Source organism: Phodopus roborovskii, unplaced genomic scaffold, assembly GCF_943737965.1.
Source record: "Phodopus roborovskii unplaced genomic scaffold, PHOROB, whole genome shotgun sequence".
Taxonomy (NCBI): Eukaryota; Metazoa; Chordata; class Mammalia; order Rodentia; family Cricetidae; genus Phodopus; species Phodopus roborovskii.
Window position 1 is genome coordinate 29,102,185 of NW_026126433.1, and position 17,701 is coordinate 29,119,885.

At 39.3% G+C, this 17,701-nt stretch overlaps 1 protein-coding gene and 1 pseudogene across 1 annotated transcript in view; one reads left to right on the plus strand and one right to left on the minus strand.

Moving 5' to 3' along the window:
* Positions 1 to 16,114, plus strand: part of LOC127223454 (quinone oxidoreductase-like protein 2) — a 34,745-nt gene extending 18,631 nt beyond the window's left edge. The window contains exon 10 of the mRNA XM_051186055.1: positions 15,904 to 16,114. Within this exon, the coding sequence (XP_051042012.1) occupies positions 15,904 to 15,972 (69 nt within the window). The 3' untranslated portion in view covers positions 15,973 to 16,114. The remainder of the gene's footprint in view (positions 1 to 15,903) is intronic.
* Positions 2,984 to 3,709, minus strand: LOC127223453 (40S ribosomal protein S6-like; annotated as a pseudogene).
* Positions 16,115 to 17,701: the final 1,587 nt, after the last annotated feature.

Here is a 17,701-nt window from a genome sequence, read left to right on the forward strand (position 1 = left end):
ACTTGCTATGCTGGTTGTGAGAATTAAATCAGATAATACACATGAAAAAAACATAATGAATTTGGTAACTTTCAAATACCTATGATAGATAGCATTGTTATAAAATACAGAGTTGAGCTTTTCCTGTCCCCACGAAGAATAATGTTTGCATGAACATTTCAGGGGGCAGGACTAGAACCATAGTTTTTAGGTTTTGAATTTATACTGGAACATAACTATTTACTGTAGGTTGATATCTGTGCTGTACTGGGTGGATTACATATTGGCACATGATCTGTTTAGAGAATAGTGTTGCTGAGGTAGCAATCTGTTTTCTTTATGATGCTGGCTGCATACATCCTGACCTAACACAGCGTTCAGATTTCATAGGTCTGAAATTGTTCCTTATCTAAAGGTCAGGTGAGGTTACCACATGAATAGAATTTCAGTTTTCTTGTATCTGTTGAGACTTGTTTTGTGACCGAGTATGTGGTCAGTTTTGGAGAAAGTTCTGTGACCTGCTGAGAAAAAGGTATATTTTTGGCTTTAGATGAAATGTCCTGTAGACAGCTGTTAGGCCCATTTGATTCTTAATGTCTGTTAGCTCCATTATTTCTCTGTTTAGTTTTTGTCTGGATGACCTGTCCACTGGTGAGAGTGGGGTATTAAAGTCTCCCACTATTAATATATGAGGTTTGATGTATGGCTTAAGCTTTAGTAATGTTTCTTTTACAAACGTGGGTGCCCTTGTGTTTGGAGCATAAATGTTAAGAATTGAAATGCCATCTTGATAGAGTTTTCCTTTGATAAGTATGACATGTCCTTCTCCATACCTTTTGATTAATTCTGGTTTGAAGTCTGTTTTGTTAGATATTGACATAGCTATGCCATCTTGCTTCTTAGGTCCATTTGCTTGGAAAACCCTTTTTCAACCCTTTACTCTGAGGTTATGTCTGTCTTTGATATTGAGGTGTGTTTCTTGTATGCTGCAGATGGATGGATCCTGTTTTTTTTTTTTTTCCTGTTCTGTTAGTCATATATTTTTTTTAACTGGGGAAATTGCGTCCATTGATATTGAGAGTTATTAATGACCAATGTTATTTTGTTGTTGGTGGTAGTGTGTGTGTGTGTGTGTGTGTGTGTGTGTGTGTGTGTGTGTGTGTGTGTGTATCCCTTCTTTGGGTTTTGTTGGTGTGAGTTTACTTCCTTGGGTTGGAGTTTTCCTTCTTATATCTTTTGTAGGACTAGGTTTGTAGGTAGAGATAGTTTAAGTTTGACTTTTTCATGAAATAACTTGTTTTGTGCATCTATAATGATTGAAAGGTTGGGTATAGTAGTCTGGGATGGCATCTGTGCTTTCTTAGAGTTTGCAAGACACATTTTCAGGGCCTTCTGGCTTTTAGAGTCTCTATTGAGAAGTTAGGTGTAATTCTAATAGATCTGTTTTTATATATTGACCGTTTTCTTTTGCGGCTTTTAGTATTCTTTCTTTGTTCTATATGTTTAGTGTTTTGATCATCATGTGGTGTAGGGACTTTCTTTTCTGATTAAATCTATTTGGTGTTTGGTAAGCTTTTTGTATTTTTATAGGCATGTCTTTTTTGGGTTAGGAAAAATTTTTCTGTGATTTTGTTAAATATATTTTGTGGGGTTTTGAGCTGTGATTATTCTTCTATTTCTATTATTCTTAGGTTTAGTCTTTTCATGGTGTCCCAGATTTCCTGGGTGTTTTGTGTCAGAAGTTTTTTTTTTTTTTTTTTTAGATTTAACATTTTCTTTGACTGATAAATCTATTTTTTTCTGTTGTATCTTCATGCCTGAGATTCTCTCTTCCACCTCTTGTATTCCATTGGTAATGCTTACGTCTGTAGTTACTGTTCACTTACCCAGATTATCCATTTCCTTAATTCTCCCAGTTTGTGTTTTCTTTATTGCTTCTGTTTCAATTTTCAGGTTATGAATTGTTTCCTTTACCCATTTGTTGTGTTTTCTTGGCTTTCTTTAAGGGAGTTATTAGTTTCCTCCAGTATTTTGTCTTTTCCTTGATTTCTTTAAGAGTGTTTTCAGTTCCTTTTTAAGGACCTCTATCATCTTCATAAAGTTGTTTGTAAGATCATTTTCTTGTGTTTCAGCTGCAGTGGATATTCAGGTCTTGCTGTTGTAGGATAGCTGGGCTCTGGTGGTACCCTGGAGGTTGTTGATTGTGTTCTTGCTCTGGGGTTTAGAAACCTGGGTTTGGGATGATTATAGGTCTAGGTGCTGATTTCTGAGTTTGTCTTTGTTGGATGGGTGTTTTGTTCCTTGGCTTCTTTTTCCTCTTTGGTCTTCTGGTTTTTGTGGCCTGGATTTCTGGCCACCATGACCTCTGATCTAGTAGAGAGTCTCTGTCCAATTTGAGGGTTGGCTGTCTGGCAGCTAGCTCAGCCTTTGGTGCAGCAGGGAGTCTCTGTTCTTCTGACTGGTGTAGGCAGCAGAAGTAAGTCCACTGGGGTTGGGTACAGGGCCTAACAGTGGGGAGGGTGGTGAGCTGGAAGAGCCTGAGCTGAGAAGTGGGTCTTTGGGAACAGAATATAGGGAGTAGGGAAGTTCAGCTTGCAGGTGGGTCACTCACCTGTTCTGACTGGTGTGGCTCGCACCTGAGTATCTACTAGGGATGGGGACAGAGCCTGGCAGTGGGTTAGCAATGAGGTAGGAAGAAATGGGACTTTGATTAGACTCTGGGGAGTGGGGACACATGAATAGAATTAATGACTAGAAATTAATGATTGTTTCACATGAGGTCCCATATGAGCAGGTGCTCTGTGAACCTTGGAAGTTACAACCAGTTGAGAATCTGTAACGTACCACTACTATTTCCATTCTCCTTTGATTCAATTTCCCTTTCCCCTTACCTTTGTTGCCCTGTGATTGCAACCCTCGATGGAAACATTAGAGTGCGTGCGTGCGTGCGTACGTGCGTGCGTGTGCTTCAAGGTCTGATTATTTGTTTGTTACCCTTAAAGACTTATTTTTGACTGGACTCAGACTTATAAGTAGAAGTTCTCAGCAAGGACAGCCTACATCTCTTGGCAATCTGTTCCTGGCATTTTTCTTTGGCTCCTTTCATCCTCTTGGCCAAAAGTTTAGCACATTCTGCAGCCTCCTCCTCATTTTTCTTAGTGTGCTGTTTCTTCAGAGCACTTGCATTGCAGGACATGTGGAGGAACAGGATGCTGAATCTTGGGGGCTTTGATTCTGGGCTTCTCACCTCCTTTGTTTAGAGCTTCCTGACAACATATTGGTGGACATCATCTTCTTTAGAGAGACTGAAAAACTTTTGCATTCTGTTAGCTCTTTTTGGCCCTAACACCTGAGGCATAGTAGTGTTGTCTGTCAGTCCAGGGATATCATTCTCTCTCCTTTTTACAAGTTGGGAACACTCAGCTTGGCATCCACAATGTGTCCCCAAACAGATTTCCACTCCTTCCTCCAGTTTTCCTTGGGACAAGAATGTCCCTTGCTCTCCAGCAGGTGCACTCCGCCATGGGTTAAGACAACTTGCCTTATGGGAAAACCTTGTTTGTCATTCCCATCACTTATTTGGACCACATAACCCTTCCACTCTTCATCCCGAGCATCAGCAGCTGCTTCTGTGGCCATACTTCTCAAAAAAGTATGGAAGTTTGTGTTCATTGTCCATTTCAATGAGTTTCTGACAGCTGGTGGCTGGGAAAGAGATGTTCTGCTTCATCTTGACATGGCTAACTGCCCAGAAGGTGCCACAAAAAGGGAGTGTTTAATTTTTTTTATATAATTTGTTATTTATTCTTTGAGAATTTCATAAATTTTGCTTATTTTCATCCCATTTTTCTAGCTCCTCTCAGATCTTCCCCCAGCTTCCCACTCACTCAACATCATATTCATTCGTATTCTCTATTCACTGACCCCTTAAAACCCATAAAGTCAGTTTGTGTTGGCTGACTAGTCTCGAAAGTGGGGCTTGCCTTGTAGTGCGATCAATGCACCAGGTACCATTCCACTGAAGAAAACTGACTTTCGTTTTCCCAGCAGCAATAAAATGCCAATAGCTTCTCAGCTAGGGGCAGACCTTCATACCCACCTTACCTTCTCCATTCTGAGACTGTCTGGCTTCAAGCTTGTGCAGGTTTTGTTCATGCTGTCACCATTTCTGTGAGTTCATATGTACATCTACCCTGCCGGTTCTGGAGAACACTCTTCCTTGAAGTTATCACCTCAAGCTCTTATAGTCTTTCTGCCCCCTCTCTTCTGTATAGATCTCCAATTACTACTACTACTACTACTACTACTATTATTTCATCAGATCTCATTATGTGAACCACCATTTGTTTGCTGAGAATTGAACTCAGGACACTGGAAGAGCAGCCAGTGCTCTTAACTGCTGAGCCATCTCTCCAGCCCTTAGTCTCTGAGTCTTGAGGGAATGGTGTTGTCATGGCGATGAGTGTCTTTATTGGGCTCTATTTCTAAGGAATCCAGGCTATGCTGCTGTATTGGCCAGTCTTATATTGAACTCCAATTGAAGAGATGCTCCTGCTAGTCTCTCTAGCAGTTAGGATTATAGGTGCATGTCACTGTACCTAGATGGCATTCTGAACCTGATGAACAAATGTAGCTATATAATTATCACATTACAATAAAATCTATTTCCATTATCTTTTCCTTGTGCCCCCTCTGTAATCCATCCTCCTTTCCTACTCTATAGCCCCTAGCAATCACTAGTTGGTTTTTTCCCCTATAATTTGGACTTTTCTAGAATACCACATAAATGGTTTTATGTAGTCCATGGCCTTTTGCTTTTGGATTATTTTTGTTGACTTATGTAATTACTTTTACTTTCAAATTTATTTATATTTTATGTGTATGGGTGTTTTAACTGCATGTATGTCTGTGTATCACATGCATGCCTGGTGCCTACAGAGGCTAGAAGAAGATGTCAGATCTCCTGTGACTAGAGTTACAGATGGTTGTGGGGTGCCATGTGTGGGTTACGGGAATTGAACCCATGCCATCTGGAAGAACAGCCAGTGCTCTTAACTACTGAGCCACCTCTCTAGCCCCATGGTTTTGGATTCTTTAACTTTGCATACTTCTTTGGAAGTTCATGCAGGTTGCTTAATGCATCAGTAGTTCCTTCCCTTATTGTGAAATGGTATTGTTTCCCTTTTTAATTGGAAACTATATTATAAAGAGAATGAGTGGTATTTTATTGGATGGATAATGGATATACCACAGCTTGCTTATTCAGTTGCCATTAGTAGGCATGTGATTGTTTTCATGTTCGACTAATATTCATGTATTTTCTTATAGAAGTATGGCTTTATTTATTTTAGGATCATGATTTCTAGGATATATGCTAAGTGTACATTTAACGTTAAATACTATACAGATTCTTAATTGGCTTTATTTTTTCCCCTCATTTCCTATGGTACCTAAATAATGTCATTAAGCAAGAATGATGTAGGGCCAGAATTTGATTTCAATTGCTTCTAAATGGTTTGTTTAAAAGAAACCTATGTATAATCTTAAAAGGAGTAGCTGTTGATGTATGTAAGAAAAGAGCAGGCTTGCTGACACCATGAGCTCTTTTACTTTATCTCCATTATTCAGAAACAATTCTGCCTCAACCTCTACATGCCATGCTTTTTTGAAGACAAAGCCATCTTATGCCATTCCTATTAAAGCCCATGGCAAATGGGTTTTCCATGAGTGGAGCATTGTGGGTCAGAAACCATGGCAGATATGTGGGCTAGAAGTTGAATTGTCTGCTTTAACATTTTGGGATTTTGCTTCTACATATTTTCTAATATTATATTTAACTTTTAAACCAACTGTCAACTGCTTTCCAGAGTGGTTGAACCATTTTTGCATTCCCTACTAATAATCCCTGGGAGTTGGAGTTGTTTTGTATCTGTCAGCACTTAAAGTTACCTGTTTGTGAGTATAACTTACATTACCCCAGTGAACAGAAATCTTGAGTATCTTTACATGAGTTTATATGCTGTCTACATCTCTGCATTTCTTTTCTGAGGAAATGCAATGATTGACTTTTATGTGTGTGTATATATATGTGTGAGTGGGTGTGTATGTGTGTGTAATTATGTGTGAGTGTGTGTGTATATGTGTAAGTGTGTATGTGTCTGTGAGTGTGTGTATGTGTGTGTATGTGTGAGTGTGTATGTGTGTATATGTAAGTATGTGTGTATGTGTGTATGTATGTGTGTGTGAGTGTGTGTGTATGTATGTGTGTGTGAGTGTGTGTGTATGTATGTGTATTTGTGTGTGTATATGTGTGTATGTATGTGTGTGTGAGTGTGTGTATGTGTGTGAATGTGTGTGTAAGTGTGTGTGTGAATGTGTTTGTGAGTGTGTGTGTATGTGTGTGTATGTGTATGATACCATGTTTGATATCACGGGGCTTGAACCAGGGACTTCTCACATGCTAGGAAAAGTAGTATTTAACTGAGTTGTCACTCTGTTACTGACTGACTTTTAGAAGAGGATTCAGATCTTTCATGTCAGAATAAGGACATGATGAATGTAATTCAGCAGTGCCATTAACCAAAGGGTTTCACCTTTTAATAGAAAATCCCACTCAGTCAAGTACATTCACTCATCTGTCCCTGGATTTGTTTTATTCATCATTCACTGAGAACATTCTGTATGACAGCCCATGAAAATGTAGGATTTAGTCCTGCCCTTGAGTTTATTTTTCAGTTGGAAAGACCTCGGGCGAGTGCTGATAGGGGAAGAGCCAAGTTCTAATGGGAGGCATGAATCAGCATGATATATTTGGGGATTCTAAGTACTCTGATTATTCCTACTTGATGAGCTAATTAAAAATTCCAAAAGCAGAACATTCACCTTAAAACAAAAGTATTATCTTTCCTTTCCTCAAATTCCAGGTTGTGTGTCTCACCAGACACCTTTAATTACTGCTTCATTCCCCTCAAGGCAGAAAACCAATGTGCTCAGTACAGCTTGTGTCCCAGCTTCAGTGGGGTGGCTCCCTGTCTGTAACAGCCTGTAGGATGCAGGGCAGTGTCACCAGACCTCTGTAGTTGCTCTCAGCTTTGTGTTTTGCCTTGCAGGCTCTCACTCAGAACTTTATTGTCCTCTGTTAACTTTGGGCCCCAGAATCCATTGCTTCCCTGTTTCCCAGCCCTGGATGGAAATGACTGGGTACAAGTAGATAGGATCGAGTTACTTTTAGAAGCAATTACAATCGTAACAGAAGTGGGCCTGGGACATCTGAAATACAGTCAGATAAATAAGATTAAGCTTTCCACATAGTCTCATCTCTTTTGCAAGCCAGGCAAGCATACAATTCATTTTTATAAAGGGTTTATATGCAAAATGATTGAAAACAATACTCTCAGCACTTGAAGCCACAGCTTCCTTTTTACATCAACATTCATCTGCAGGGCAGTCTTCATTTCCCTGGGATGCTGGGTGGTGAAGCACCACTCTCTCAAATAATACTTATTTTCTCTGCTACTTTCTACTGTGAGGCTGTGTCAGATCTTGGGGGATGAACAGCTCCTTTCTGACAGGGAGAGCCATGCAGTGGTGAGTCACCTGGAGATAGTGACAGGCATGAGTGTTCCTAATATCTGTCTTAGACATCCTCTACCTCCTCCCAGTGAGTCTGTTTGCACTGTGGAAAGGTCTCTTAAGGCGCAGAACCCTGCAATGCAGATGTTTTTGAAAACAGATTCCATGCTGCACAGAGCATGATTGATTGATTTCTCTACCTATTTTTAGCTGTTTATTTTGTGTGTGCTTTCTGGGGAGAATCTCAAAATGGAAAGGGTTGGTTAACCAGCAATCTCTTTTCAAAGTGTGTATTAACAAACACATGGGCTATGCAAGGCTAATCTTTTGCTGTTGTAAAAGTTTGCCTTCTGTTATACCACTGACTCTTCGTTCCCCACTGTCCCCACTTCCTTCCTTCCGAGCACATCTCTGTAGTATGTTTGATGCATTTCTGTGGGCGTGAATTTCCTTGTAAAGCACATGGACATATTTGTGTGTTACCTAGTTTATTTATCTGTTAGTTAATTTATTTGTTTTGTTTTTTGAGACAGGGTTTCTCTGTATTGCTTGGGAGCCTGTCCTGGTCTCAAACTCAAAGAGATCCACCTGCCTCTGCCTCCCGACTGCTGGGATTAAAGGTGTGCACCACCACAACCTGCCTTGTGTGTTATTATTTTTTTAATTGATTAAATGTGTTGATTTATTTTCCACCCTGTTGTATGTTTTCTGTAAGTTACATAACTGGCGGTGTGCTCCTGATCTGGGTCTGCTTCTTGCCTTCAGGCCCTGTGCTGTGCTAAGACTGGGTGCTGCTGTTTCTGTGCTTAACCCAGTGCTTCCCAGAACCAGGCAGGGGTACATGGTAACATGCACCCATTATGGACTGCAAATATACTCACGATAAATCTTGAGGTTGATTTCGTGACACGGTAATAAGTTACGATAATAAACAACCTCATAGGTCTAAACTTAGGAACTTGTGCACTATTTTGGGGGGACTGTTTAGCTAGGAGCAGGAATATTGGGTTATGGTAATAATCATACTCATTCTGATTGCCAGTCACTCTGCAGAATGTCCCAACCAGGTTTTTGTCCCTGCCAGGAGTGAGTGAGAGCTCTTGTTTACTTGTCATTTTGTGCTATGTAGTAGTGCCTATCTTTCTGATACTTAATAATAAGGCATAAAGAAATATTTTTATGTGAGTTTCCTGACTTTAATGAATTTAAGCCCCTCACTGTATATTTGCTGGCTGGCTGGGCTAGGGCTGCAACTCAGTGAAGTGTTTGCCTGGCACATACAATGAAAGCCCCACTCAGTCCTCAAGTCTGTGTTCCCTCCTTTACAATCACACGTGCAAACCCCCACTTTCTGTATGTATAAGGCCCTCAGGTTTCTAGTTCTTTGAATTGTATTTTGTCTGTTTTGAGTTTCCTATTTGGGGCCCAGTTCTTTGTGTGATCTGTGTTTCTCAACTTTGATGTGTTGTGAGTCACCTAGTATATTAGTTACTTTTATGTTGCTGTGATAAAACACTATGACCAAAAGGGACTTACAGAAGAGAAAGTTTATTGTAGCTTATGGGTCCAGTGGAAGAGTCCATAGTAGCATAGCAGCAGATGGCTGGAACAGGAAGCTAAGAGATCATCTCTTTAACAGCCAACACAGAGCAGAGAGAGTGAAATATAAGCTGGTGAGGTCTCTCCCAGGGAAATACTTCCTCCAGCAAGATACCACTCAAAAGGTTTCATAACTTTCCCAAGCGTTGGCACCAGCTGAGGACCAAGTGGTCCAGTACTTGCCAAAACTTCCCATGTAAACCACCATGTAACGTGTACGGGTTTTTCTGCCTGCCGCTTGGTTTTGTCCTGCCGCTGCGCCGCCAGCCCCAAATAACACACAGAGACTTTGTATTTGGTATTATACTGTTGGCCTGGTTACTTGTTTCTTATCGGCTAGCTCTGCCTTTAATTATTAACCCATTTGTGCTGATCTATGTATTTCTCTTACCGGGGAGCAAGCGGCATACTGCTTTCTTCAGACTCTCCATCTTGACTCCTCCTTACTACTTCCTATTTCCTCCTTGTCTCCTAGTCCCTCCTATCTTCCTTTCCTATTGGCCAACAGTGCTTTATTATTAACCAGTATGAGAAACATATACAGAATGACATCTCCCATCATCTCCTCTTTTCTGTCTAAATAAAAAGAAGGGTTTTAACCTTAGCATAGCAAAATATATTACATAACAGTTATCAAATAAGAATCACAGTTAACACTATTTAGTCCATTAACATTTAGCAAGATTTGAAGAAAATATTCCATCATCTATCCTATCTTTGTGTGTCTAAAGTAACTTATCTTTAATACTAAGGAAAACTATAACTATAACTATCTGTCTTCAACTCCTTCAAAGACCACAGAAGGATAATATATAAGCTCTAGAAATGACAGAGACATCTTGCCTTTTCAGTCACCCGAAGTTCTTCTGTAATCTTCCATCTTCAGCCCATAGGCCATAGTATGTCTGACAGACTCTCCAGTAAAGCAGAAAACTTTAAACTGTCTTCTTTATTGGCAGTTTGTCAGTCACTTTTCTCTGTGTCCTGCATACTGTCTCGAAGACTCTTCCATGAAGCAGGATCTCTGTAGCAATGTCCATCTTGAATCAGGAATCACTTTCCTGTGGGTCCTGCATGTCCAGTTTATACATCACAAAGTCAAACAGTCCAGACAAGAGCAGTATCTTGTCCAAATGGCTAGTCTTGCCATATTGGAAGCAAACGTCATAATGCATTTCTTCGATGTCCATCTTCCTTTCTGGTGCAGGTGGTATTGCCAAGAGCAATTATGTCTCTCTGTCACAAAAACCCTAAACCACTTTAAATGCCATATTCTGTAGGTCTTTGAAAGGTTTGAAGAATTCCTATCCATCTCAAATACATCTCTGTGTATCTTGAAAAACCTAACTAACTTAACTCTAAGCTTTGACTATCATAGGTAATTATCTATAATCTGTACTACATTATATTTCTATATAAACACAATACCTAAACAAGAGGAGAAATACACATCTCACAAAATTGACATTAAATTGTATCAATAAATGAAAATCGATTCCAAAACAAAGTAATCATATCAATACCATAATTCCCTTTTTACCTTTAAAAATAATTGGCTGTGATCATTACCCATTTATAACCAAGTCCATTTAAATGAAAACAAACATTTATAAACAATGTTTGGGAATTTGGGCGTCGTTCTTTCCAAACTACTTCCTGCTGATAGGGGGCGCTGTCATGGGGATCCTAAGAAGATGCAGAAATCCTGGCTGTAGTCTGCAAGTCTGCCTTGTTCAAGCTGTTTTGAATGTTGGATCATCAGGAACTCTGTTTCAGGGGGTCTGGCTTGATCAAACCACATTAGTCTGGAAGGAATCCACAGCTTTTTATTTCCTGTTGAAACAAAAATAGAAATCCTTTTCCCCAGTAACTTGTCCTTGAACTTAAATTTTTGAGTCAAAGCATTTTTAAAATATATAAATTTAATTAATCCAGCAGCATTTCCTTTATCAGTTGTTGTTATTTTCTCAGCAGTCAAACAATGTAAAGACAACACAATAGCATACAGTAACCAGATTCTCTCTGAGCTTTTCATCTTTATGTGGCTTTATTATTATTCTGTTTATTTTACTTTTATTTTTTTATTTTTTGACATAGGGTTTCACTGTGTAACTCTTATCTGTCCTGGAATTTACTCTGCATACCAGGTTTACTTTGCAAATCACAGAGATCTGCTTGCCTCTGTCTCCTGAGTGCTGGGATTAAAGGCGTGTGCTACAACACCCAGTTCCTCTTTGTCTATTTAAAACCATTTTATTTTTCTCTCCCAAGCCTATGTATTTTTTTTTTTTTAACACACTGTAAACTTTTAGCACCTTTTCTTAATGTGAATCTGTCTCTACTGTAAATCTATTATCTTTTTCTGGCCATGAGTCTTTATCTGTTAAACAACAACATTGTTAAAATTAAAGTCTTTGTTTCTGCCGCGGTTTACCAAAGATGGTGGCGGGTACTTTTACCGCCAGCACTGAGAGCTGTGCTCACCACCTTGGTCTGCGCTGCCACCCAGAAAGCATGCTGCCGGCTTGGAGATGTGGTCACTGCCATTGCCATCTCTCATACACACCAATGAATTGTTAGCAGAGTTGTTTGAAAGCTGTGCGGTTTTTTGCCACTCAAGCTGAGTCAGGAACCTTCCCTTAAAGGAGCAGCGCGAATATCTGCTTGTCTCTAGCAAAGCAGAGTTCAACTGAGAAAAATGCTGCTACCAAGAAACATTGCTTGTCTCTGTTCTTTTGTTTCTAAAACCTTTTTTTAAGCTTTTGTTAAATTTTAAGTGGAAGTTCTTATTAGCCACGTGGGCGCCATTTGTAACCAGTACGGGTTTTTCTGCCTGCCGCTTGGTTTTGTCCTGCCGCTGCGCCGCCAGCCCCAAATAACACACAGAGACTTTGTATTTGGTATTATACTGTTGGCCTGGTTACTTGTTTCTTATCGGCTAGCTCTGCCTTTAATTATTAACCCATTTGTGCTGATCTATGTATTTCTCTTACCGGGGAGCAAGCGGCATACTGCTTTCTTCAGACTCTCCATCTTGACTCCTCCTTACTACTTCCTATTTCCTCCTTGTCTCCTAGTCCCTCCTATCTTCCTTTCCTATTGGCCAACAGTGCTTTATTATTAACCAGTATGAGAAACATATACAGAATGACATCTCCCATCACCACCACACCTGGAGGATCTTGTTACAATACAGGTAAAGCTTCTATAAAGATGCAGGTGGGATTGTAAACAGTTGTGGTCCTTGAACTAGTCTTTCAGCAGTTAGGTACAGAAGCCTCCCAGTCTGTCTCACTTTGCTACTATTGTCTACAGTTAAGCTACTCTAACACATCAATATTTTGTTTTGTGATTGTGGTTAGGATGACTTGTTTCAGAGTCTTTCATTATCCCAGCAACAAAATGAATTGTTTATTAATTTTATAGGTTTGAGTTGTTGAGATAGGGCAGTGGTTCTCAACCAGTGAGTTGCAACCCCTCGGTGGGGGGTCAAACAACCCTTTCACAGGGGTCCCATATCAGATATCCTGCATAGCAGATATACACTATGATTCATAACAGTTGCAAAATTACAGTTATGAAGTGGCAATGAAATAATTTTATGATGGAGGTGGTTACCACATGTGAGGAACTGTATTAAAGGGTCACAGCATTAGGAAGGTTGAGAACCACCACTGAGATAGGGGCTTGCTGTGTTGCCCAAGGTGGCCTTGGACAATTGTGCTCAAGCCATATCCCTGCCTCAGCCTCCAGAATAGCTAGGGCTGTACAGGCATAATTATAGTGTTATGCCACCTTAAGGACTGACTATTACTTTATTACCTTTGCATTGTGATATCTCGGCCAACTAATTTTTATCTTCCTATTTGTAGCAACCAAGCAAGTTTTCTCAGCCTTATAGTCTTTTTCTATGATTTGGGATGCTACTTTAATCTTTCTTCAAGTTTCAGGACATACAGATCTGCTCTCTGTTTTCTCCTTTCATGGTTCAAATATATACTTATGTACTAGCATTGTACAGTTCTTATGTGTACAGCTTTGAAGTATGTTTCAATGCATTGAAGGGTAACTTTACACCTTTGTCCTTCCTTTTCATATTTGTTGTTTTATCTGTAAGTAGGGCTGTATAGTCATTTGTTTAGAGCTTTCACATATTTTAGTAGAACTTAAAGTATTTTTCATAAGATCTTATGGGATATTATTTACATTTTTTTACAAATATTGCTACTTTTGAGAACAGTATTTTACTTCTGCTATATTTACTCATCGATATTTCCAATATAGAAATAGTCAGTAGTTTTTATAAGCTAATTTTTTTTTTGTTTCCCTACTTTGATGGCCTTTCTTATTTTTGTTGCTTTGGCTCATTTTCCTATGTAGATTCTTCTACTGTCTGTAAATAGAGACAGTTTGGTTTGACCCACTTTTTAACATTTTAATTCCATTTTTTGTCCTCATCATTTGTCTATAGACTATTTTAAAAGTAGGTTTAAGTATACAGAAAGATTCAGGCTGTTCTTGGTTCATTAACAGTATTCACTTAAGGTTCTTCTTTGACTTTTTGTGGCTCGATAGTTCATTCTTTCCCATTTCCTTTCCTTTCTTTTTCTTTTTTTGAGACAGGGTCTTTTTTCATCTCTCTATGTAGTCCTGGTTGTCTTAGAACTCACTTCATAGATCAGGCTGGCCCCAAACTTGGATTCCCCTGCCTCTGTCTCCCAAGTGCTAATATTAAAGGTGTGTGCCACTGTACCCAACTTAGTTCATTCTTTTTCCTTGCCAACAAATGATACTTTATTGCATGACTGTACCAGGTTGCTTATCCAATTGCCTATTGAAAGGCACTTGCTCGTAGGTTTTTCCAGTTGTGGAGAAGATTGTTATGAACATTCATGTATGTGTTTTCATCTTGACATAGTTTTCAGTTTATGTGAGTGAAGCCCCAGAAATATGGTTGCTGGGTGGTATGGCAAATGCACGTTTAGGTTGGTGGGAAATTGTTACACTGCCTTACACAGTGTCTGTGCCACCTTTAGTGCTCACCAAGAATGAGTGAGAGAGCCTGCTGCTCTACTTTCTCACCACTGTTGGTATTAGTGCCATGGCTTTTAGCCATCCTGTTAGGTGTATAGTGGGTCTCATTATTGTTTTTATCTCTGTCTACTGAGTGTTAGTTGATATATGGGTACTTCTTTGGTAAGATGTCTATTCAGATCTTTAGTCATTTTTTAGTTGGGTGTTTTCTTATTACTAAGTATTAACCGTCCATGCATCCATCCATCCATCCATCCATCCATCCATCCATCCATCTCTTTGTTAGGTATTATGTTTTGCAATGATTTTCCCAAAGGCTATGTATGCCTTGTCTTTTTATGTGTTTAACAATGTCTTCTTTAGAGGAGACATTTTAACTTCCTTTTTTATGTGTATGTGCATATATATGTATGTGCATGTACATATATATGTATGTAGGTGGAGATAAGAGGTGGATGCCAGGTGACTTTTTGTATCACTCTCTACCTTGGCTTTTGAGACAGACTCTCGTTGAATCTGGAGCTCATTGATGTGGCTAGACCAACTTCCAATGAGTTCTGTAGTCTTCCTGACTCTGCCTCCCTAGCTAGGGTTACAGGAATACAGGAGATTCTTAGGGGGTCTAAGTCAGGTTCATATGCTTTTTTAACTGAACTATCTCTGTAGTCCCAAATATTTTAACTGAAAAATTATAATTATCATGTGTGTGGGTACATGTATCCCAGTGCACATATGGAGGTCAGGGGACAACTCTGTGGAGTCAGTTCTCTCTTTCTACTTCTGTGTGGGTTCTGGAGAGCAAACCCAGGTCACCAGGCTTGCATAGTAAGCACACTGACCTGTGTGGTCATCTTGCCAGCATCAATGTTCTTAATTTTAATGAAGTTTATTTACTAATCATTCCCTCATGGATCCAAAAATTAATTGTGAAACCCAAAGTAAACTAGATTTTTTTTTTCAGTGTTGTCTCATGGAAGTTTTACAGTTTTGCATTTTACATTGAAATTTATGAGCTGGTTTGAGGCAATTTTTGTGAATGCCTGTGTCACCTTTTGTTTTTAAATGTATGTCCAGCTTTCTCCGTGCTGTTTGTTGAAAGCATTCTGCTTGTTGCACTGAGCTGCTTTTGCTCTTGTTAAAATCAGTTGGCTGGGGGGATTGGCTCTATTTTCTACCTTGGGGCCCTTTATTCCTCTCCATCAATCTGTTTTTCTAGCAGTGTCACATTGCTTTCATTACGATGGTTGCCTTATAATTTGCCTTATAACCTTGAATTTCTGAAAAAGTATTTGTGGTATGTTGTAATTTTAGTTGCAGAGGAACTGTGTTAATTTTAATGAAATGACAAAAAATTTAAAAGTGAAAATATTGATTCTTCTTCTAGGGGTATCATTCTTTCAATAGCTGGTACAAAATTCTTCCAGTAGGATGAGGACCAACCCATGGACTTTCTGCCTGCTGTCACTTACTTATCTGATAACACTGAAAATCATAAGCATAGATGGGGAGAAATTCTGTGTATTGGTTAATCTTAAATATTATTGTGTTCTTTTTCAGTTGTGACTTAGCATTGCATATTATATAAAGTTCACACAGATTCAGCTTAATATTTCAATATTATTTCAATAGTAATATTTTAATAATTGACCATTTGACAGATATTTGCTGGAATATGCATATGTGAAAATTTGACTACATTCCATTTTGGATTCCTTTTAGATCAATGATGCCTTCCTCCATGTGATTCAGCGCAAATCCACGGGCAAGGTGCTCCTCTCCCTTAAGTGAATTCTCACCCTGGCAGCAGATTCCCGGATCTGATCTCCCTCCTGCATTTTAAAGGTCTCTGCCTTCCTTACTGCCCCAGGTGCCACATCTTGGTGTCAGTTCCCTCTGGTTCTGCTTTCCTGTTACTCATAATTGGTGTGATTGAGAGACTCTTGCCCAACCTCTGCTCTTTTTGAAACCAAAAGGTACAATTAATAACTCTACAAGGAGACCATGTCTTGGGCAAGCCAGGATGTATGCTCACTGATGTCAGAGTATTTGTCCCCCTACCCCTGAGTTGTCCCTGTGCCTCCATACCTCCTTTTCTATTCTGATTATTTCTCACCTGTTATTTCCAGTGATCTTCTAACTGGCTTTTCCTATGGCTGAACTCTCCCAGTCCCTTCATTCATGTTACGCATTATCGCTGTGGTGTCTCCCCGATTCACCTCTGATTGTGTCTTGTCTCAGTGTCTCATCTCTTTCTGCACTGTGGAGCTCAGACCCCTTGAGCAGACACTGCATTGTGACTGACTTGTTCCTTCCTGCTCTTTCTAGCATTACTTTCTTCTCCAGGATTTGCCATACTCCCCTTGAAACATAGGGACCTATGTGTAGTAGAAGGAACATAGGCTTCTGAATCTAAGATGTGGGTTTGAATCCCAATCTTCTCCTGCTGCCAGGTGGTGACTCAAATGATTGACATTTTGCTTTTTTGCTGTAAATTACTAGTTCTCAACCTATGGGTTGAGACTCCTTGGGGTTGACCAACTCTTTCACAGGAATCACATATCAGATATCCTGCATATCGGGTACTTACATTACAATTTATAACAGTAGTAAAATTACAGTTAGGAAGTCACAGCAAAAATAATTTTATGGTTGGGGGTCACCACGACATGAGGAACTGTATTGAAGGGTCACAGCATTAGGAAGGAAGATTGAGAACCATTGCTGCAAAGTGACTGTTCCAATATCTGTCTTTCCAAGTTGCTGTAGGTAGTACATGAGGTACTTGGGGAAAACACCTAGCAATGGTAATCTATTAGTAATGCTGGTTCCTCCTACTTTCTCTCCTTTCCATACAAATTACAAGTTCCTTGAGAGATAAGTACCATGTCTAAATTCCCTGTTGACTTTTTACACATTCTACCATTCAATTTAATTGTCTAGAATCTTAAATTGTGGGATTATATTAAGAATATGTTACCCTGGAAACAACCCAAATGCCCCTTGACAGGTGAATGTATAAATATGCATACTAATGTTTTTATATAAACACATGACATATATATCTCACATATATGTAATATATATTAGATTGCATATGTATTATATGTCAATGATACATAAAGTAGGTGGTCATCAGGAGCTCCTCTGGAATAGATCCTGGTAAACTTAGCACCTCTTCCAGGAGGAAATATGGAGTTTCAGGTTGGGAAAAAAAAAGTCTATGGAAATGCATGGTAGTAATGATCACCCTAGTGATCTATACTGAAGTATAGACTTCCAATTGTTTAAAAAATGGTTGCAATGGTAAATGTTATACATGTTTTGCCACAATAAAACAGTCTTAAAAAAAAGATGTGTTACTATTACTTCTAAGTAAATTGATAGATTCAGGGGAGAGAGCAGTGTGTGTTGTGTGGAATGCTGAGCTCAGTGGGGGGAGCTGCTGCTCTGACTTCATCCTGGTGTGTTAGGGGAGACGTATACTTTTATTAGGTGCTGAATATTCTACAGACACTCC